Below are 6,302 nucleotides of genomic sequence, written 5' to 3'. Positions count from 1 at the left end.
AGAGCGACACCGTGGCGCCCGCCGTGAGCAAGGCCGTGACGCCCGGCGCGGAAGCGGCGGCGGTGGAGGAGTTGGCGGCAGCGGCCCCGGCGGTGGTGGAGTTGATGGGCAGCGGCGGTGGTGGCGGCGGCGGCGGAATTGGAGGTGGCGAAGACATGGTCGAAACCCGGGTACCTGATACCAAATTGGTAGGACTAGGGTTCCTACCAGCGCGGCTACGCAGGTTATAGGGATGAGGTGGAGGTGGACGAGGGCTGGAGCGGGCGCGCCGGTGAGTGGGCGCCGTCGCGGCTAGGGTTAGGGGCGGCGGCGGTTGGCTGTTGTCGGCTAGGGTTCCGGCTCCTCAGGGAGCCGGGCAACAGAAGATTATAATATCTTTATTGCTTGATCTCAAACGATGTCTTACAACTAGTATTTATAACTTTAGCCTAAGATAACTTGCCTAAAATAACTTGCCTAAGATAACTTGTGGGTCAAGCCCCTAATACTAATGCCCGGTGGGACTCTTCCTGGTATAGACCAAACCGGTCATAACACAGGCAATATTCATATCTAATCTTGGCACATAAAAAGGTACAATATTTGCTAGTTAAACATCCATTTTACTTACTCACCTACATTTCCGAGAAGCAGCAACGGATAGTTAAACATGCATTTTTGAACTCACCTGCATTTCCTAGAAGCCGCGATGGCTAACCCAATAACACCGGCACCAGAGTACAAATCAACAACTGTTGAGCCCCGTGGTACATATTTGATCAACTTATGCAGTAACGAGTTAAAAGACTGCAAAGGAAACACAACACTGTGTAAGAAAAGGCTGGTATGTCAAAGTTACCATAAGTTAAGATACACAATCGAACCATGTGCAGCTAGAATATATGGTGTATGGAATAACTCTATGGTTAATCAACAGCACCTAATAAATAGAACTGCCTAGATTTTTTTTACTTTGTTGTGAACCTTGGTTCACATCAAGACAAACACAGTGCTGAATATGGTTGATGGTATGTCTTGAAGGGAATTAGGGTATTGGAAGGGGAAACAGACTATATACTAGGGCGATGGACTTCATATAGGATAGAAATATTTTTTTTTCTTGCTTCCTCTCATACATTTAAATGAATAGAGTTTGTATCCGTTTAGGAGTCCAGATATGCTAGAGTTTGTACCGAGTCCAGCTATGCTAGAGTATGTATCCAGTTAGGAGTTCTCCTCTTGGGAGTCAAGTTATTTTAGTTAGGGATACGTGCCCAGCTGTCACACGCTGGAATTACTGCTCAGTGAACAGTAGCCGGCCTAGAAGGTCTATATAAGGGATGTATCCCGATTGTAAGGAGGCAAGCAAAAGCAATCAATTTATTCTCTCTTGGCAACCATGAGTCTACCCAAACCTTGCAGCCGCGCTGTATGGCCATCTTCATTATAACAGTAGTTATCCTGTTTTGGATCAAGGTTCACAACATTTTGGTACAAATTTTGATCCTCATATAATCACACATACCAGAGTATTAGCCTGCCCAAAGCTATAAGGGTCAAGACAAATATCAACTCCCCCAAAACGCTCCCACAGATCTGCCTCCCCGCCGATATGTCTCCATTTATGCCCAAAAATTATCTGCAGATGCAACAACATTATTATAGGAAAATGCCGCATAGATGTAGTTGGTCGACCAACAGGTAAATATAAGGGAGCTAATTTGTAATCAAAACATATATACATCAATGTCTTACAACTTGTAAGCAATCTGTTTAAACTTAAGATAGCCTTCATATTTTTTTCCTATAGGATTTCCTCATGCTGTACACCTGGTCCTTGCAGCTTGTAAAAATGTTGACGGCTTATCAGAGGAGAGTATTTAATACAAATTTGATTAATATATGCATAAGCTTCTTATAACTGGGGCACTTGTGACCCGAACAGCTTGACCTAGAAAGTTTTTTACCACTATTGTGCACAATCTTTTCTTTGATACATATTAGTTGACAGTTTAAGAAAAAAATGAATCAACTAATATTTGGATTTGTAGAGATGGGAATTGGGTACAATGGAACCATACGAATTATGCACTCCATATTCCACCTTCAATCTTATCATCAGTATTCATCACTTTGCAAAAGTTCTAAGACTAGACTGTAGTACCATTATCCTAACTTTGCATAAAACTTAACCTATTTCACTATCCATATTGAAAATGGCAAAAGCGGCACGTGCCTTAACTGTACAACAAAAGTAAATCAAGTACTCCCTCTGTTCACAAATATAAGCTGTTTTGGATATTTCAATATGGACTACATACGGTCAAAATGAGTGAACAAACACACTAAAATGCGTCTATATACATCCGAATCAGAAAAAAGCTATAACATATTATACTCCCTCCGTCCCAAAATAAGTGTCCCTGATTTAGTTTACTAAATCAGCGACACTTATTTTGGGACGGAGGGAGTATTTGTGAATGGAGGGAGTATATTACATCCACCAAATTCACACACATATCTTACATTGCTGGTTGATGTCTGGAAATTGGCCCATATAGAGTGAATCACATGCAAATTACTTCTTGGTCCACCATTTGTCCATAAGAACTGTCATGAGTACAATCACCGAGATTGAGGATAAAAGGTACACAAAAGCAAAGTAGATGACTTGGCAGAATACTTAAAGGAAATAGGAAAGCTGACAAGCAGCTATATGTGTTGAACCTCAGTTGGAAAACTTACTTCTTGCAACAAACTCAACTTCTCTGAATTTTTGGAGCGCTCGTCTCTTGAATTCCAAACCAATGAAACTTGAACTCTCGCTGGGTAGAAAATAACATGTTTCAATTATTTTGGGCTTGGAGAATCGACAGTACAGCTTAGAACAGACTGAGAATAAAGCTAACCTTGCTCGTATCTTTGCGCAACTGGAATAGACGTGTTATATGTCGTCACGGTCATCTAGGGATATGATAAAGAAATCAAATGCATCAGGATTATTGGCATAATGACATGCTTGATGAGGTCATTCATTGTCGGGATTTACAGCAAGGAGACTGAAGATCACAAATTTCAACTTTTCCATTCACAAAGAGAATCTATAAGGTGTATGTTCTTGGCGCAAAAGAAAACTGAATACTTTCTTCGTGTCGTTATACATACATTATGCACATGCTATTAAGCAAAGTAATAATTACCTGCACGTATCTTAGTTCACCAGTACCAGCATCTTCATCAAAAGGCTGCACACTGAGCTCAGATATACCTGCAAGACCAGAGTTCTAACATATTATGCCTCACTTTGTGATTTGAAGAAACTATGTTTTTCCTAATGTGTATGAAGCACACAACAGACAGGAACACACCTTGCTTCAGAAGCTTAATAGCATAGTTAATGCTTGGGTGATGGGCTGACAAAATGTGAAAATAAAACGATGAGTAATAGATTAAAAATAAAAATAACATGCAGCAGAACGAAGTTCAAGTGGATAGCCGGATACTGTGTAACTCTTACAGTTAAACACAATTTGATAGCTAACCTCTGCAGTCGGGAATATCTTGAACAGTATGTGTCCCTTCCTGATACAGGCCAATTAGCGGTTTCTCTGGTGTTCCACGTACCGCTAGCTTCGCCCGGCACCGCCATTCTGACTAAAAACAATGTTCCCGCATTCAGAGTTTCAGACTTAGCGCAAAGCAAATCTAGTAACTAATCACATCAATTGCTTAGGTGACTATTCATTTACTGGGAGGTGGAAAATTCTGAAGCTAAAAATCTTTTCGGTTACTTGATCGGGTGATCAGAACCTATGCAAACTAATTCAGTTGAAGCCAAATAAACACATCACTCCATACATTTCGTGCTAGAGATTTGTGGGAGCTGCACTGCACTCACCAGCCTGCCCCTGCTGAAGGTGAAGTCTTCGATTCCGTGGCCACTGAAGAAATCCGCCACCTCCTGCAGCACCGGCGGCTTATCGAGGTCGAACTCGTGCGTGCACCCGGAGCACCTACGAGCCACGCAGAAGAAGAGTCAGCTCACACACACGCACGTACCGAAGTGAGCGCCGGCGCCTCGGGGAACAGAGCGAGAGCGAGAGAGTATCGTACGAGCCGAAGTGGGGGCAGTTGAGGCAGGTGGAGGCGGGGTCCATGGTGGAGACAATGACGGGCGGCGGGGGCAGGGAGGTGGCCGGTTTTGGCGCGACGACCGGCTTGAGCCGCGGAGGTGGCTGCGGGGCGCGGCGAGGGGGAGGGGGAGGAGGAGGAGGGCGAACGCGAGGCGGTGGTCGCGGCTGGGTCGTGGTGGTGATACGCGGCGCCGGGGCGGTCGGGGACGGCCAGGGGAGCAGCCCCGCCGGGGGAGGCATCGCCGGCGGTTGGAGAGGCGGGAAGAGGGGTGTGGAGGGATAAGGAGGCGGGCGATGCGCTTGGATATGGGACTAGATTTTGGTTCCAGTAGTGTCATTTATCGAAGGCAAGTTTTTTTTCTTTCAAAAAAAATATAGCCGTTTTACTCTTTTTTTTTTATTCCCTTCATTCCAATGGATAGCGCGCATGCACTGCACGAACATAAAGTTATCAAATACAGCACCTGCTGTTAGGCTGTGTTTTTGCGAGGCAAGTCTGGCATGAGATGGGGACAATGACGGGGCAACAAGAGTTTGAGCCAAAGCCATGTGGACCATTTGGAAGCATCGCAACGACATCATCTTCAATGAGGCTTCACTATCACTGTCGAGGGTCAAGGAACGACTTCGAGAGGAAGGGAAGCTCTGAGCCAAAGCTGGCATGTTAAAGGATGATAACAAAGGGTTCGAGGAGTTGGGTAGCGGGTGGACGGGCCGTGAGTAATCCGTTCTAATGTACGGTGGAGTAGGGAGAGTATCCCGCGTGTTAATATTGTAAACCAAGTGGATCCTTTGGGAGTCTCTCTCCTCTTCTTCTATAATGAATGATACGCATTCTCGTGCGTATTTGAGGAAAAAATGAATAGCGTGCATGCATTTCAGAATTCAATTATAATCAGATCTATAGTGCTCCCTCCGTTTCAAAATATAGTGCTTCCTCTATTCCCGTGCTTCAACTTTGATCATAAATTTAACCAACGAGACCGACTGCGGCGGGAGCAAAAATTATACCAGTGAATTCATATTCAAAAAAAGTTTTCAATTATATTTTTTTTCTCCCGCCGCAGTCGGTCTCGTTGGTTAAATTTATGGTCAAAGTTAGACCTCGGGAAGCGCGGGCGCACAATGTTTTGGAATGGAGTGAGTATATGTTTTCTGTGGCCCTAAAATTATACAATTTTAAAAAAATTGAATTTGAATTCAACATTTTTTGTCGCATATAACCCAAACTTGATTAATCTAATTTATGGTCAAAGTGCACTTTTAAAATGTGTGCATGCCGTATTCATTGAAACGAAAGGAGTAGCAAAGTTTACTCAAATAGGAGAATGAAAGACATGGAGTTTTGGTTCCCGGATGCACAACCGCCTAAATGAATATCGAAATTGGGGACAAAGCATAATAATTCACATGGTGGTACCCCACATGTGAATTTTCGTGAAGAAATGATTCTGATGCCCTAGACAAAGAGGGCAAAATCAGTGCTTTAGAAAAACATGTTTTGAAGCATGTTGGAAGGTTTGATTTTGTTTTATTTTTGCTCTAAACACACAGATGTCGCCATCATGAAAAATCACAAGCGAGTGGAACACCCAATTATGTTTATTATTAAAATTTATTTAAAATACTTTGCTATTTTTTATCCGAATGCACATGGAACCATGTACATCGGTGTTTTTCTGATAATCAAAGCCTCTGTATTATCTTCATAAATTATGTCACCATAGACGAGAGAGTTTGTTGCAGACTCTAATGATTGTTTCAATCATTTAGGAGTCGTTTCGTTAGTAGATTCATGGCTAACCATCAAATTGCAAACAATGTAGAAAGCTCATGTGCAGGTTATCACGCTATTTGTTTTTCATGTGTGATCTGTATCAAAAAGTGGCAACAGTCTATTTCTTTTCCAAAATCACTCCCTCTCCCGACTATCTAATGTTGAGTGTGATTTTTGCCGTCACATATTAACCCACTCAATCGATACCACAATTTTTTTTTGCACGAAAGCAAGGCCATACAACCAATTAAAAGAACCACATATATAGGCAATTCAACGCCTTCAAAATATACATCGTTGTTCAGTTTATGACTAAAATAAAACCTCCACTTCGCCATTGCTCTGACTCACCTTCTTTGTTGGCCCCACACGCCCATCCTCAAGCACCACCTTCCCATAGGGTATGTCACAAA

General features: G+C 43.0%; 1 protein-coding gene across 4 annotated transcripts in view; it reads right to left on the bottom strand.

The window, feature by feature from the left end:
* Window positions 1-4,431, bottom strand: part of LOC123072012 (uncharacterized RNA methyltransferase pc1998) — a 12,471-nt gene extending 8,040 nt beyond the window's left edge. For all 4 annotated transcript variants that reach the window (XR_006434782.1, XR_006434781.1, XR_006434780.1 and 1 more), the window contains exons 1-10: window positions 4,093-4,431; window positions 3,878-3,992; window positions 3,522-3,633; window positions 3,348-3,392; window positions 3,180-3,247; window positions 2,889-2,943; window positions 2,725-2,804; window positions 2,506-2,589; window positions 1,505-1,618; window positions 668-786 (exon numbers count right to left, since the gene is read on the bottom strand). Coding sequence is in view for 1 of the 4 variants with exons in the window: in XM_044495580.1 (XP_044351515.1) it covers window positions 668-786; window positions 1,505-1,618; window positions 2,506-2,589; window positions 2,725-2,804; window positions 2,889-2,943; window positions 3,180-3,247; window positions 3,348-3,392; window positions 3,522-3,633; window positions 3,878-3,992; window positions 4,093-4,352 (1,052 nt within the window). In the remaining 3 variants the exon portion in view is untranslated. The remainder of the gene's footprint in view (window positions 1-667; window positions 787-1,504; window positions 1,619-2,505; window positions 2,590-2,724; window positions 2,805-2,888; window positions 2,944-3,179; window positions 3,248-3,347; window positions 3,393-3,521; window positions 3,634-3,877; window positions 3,993-4,092) is intronic.
* Between the last annotated feature and the right edge of the window lie 1,871 nt (window positions 4,432-6,302).

This window comes from Triticum aestivum, chromosome 3B, assembly GCF_018294505.1.
Source record: "Triticum aestivum cultivar Chinese Spring chromosome 3B, IWGSC CS RefSeq v2.1, whole genome shotgun sequence".
Classification (NCBI taxonomy): Eukaryota; Viridiplantae; Streptophyta; class Magnoliopsida; order Poales; family Poaceae; genus Triticum; species Triticum aestivum.
Note: the sequence above shows the minus strand (reverse complement) of the source record. Positions and strands in the feature narration are given on the sequence as shown.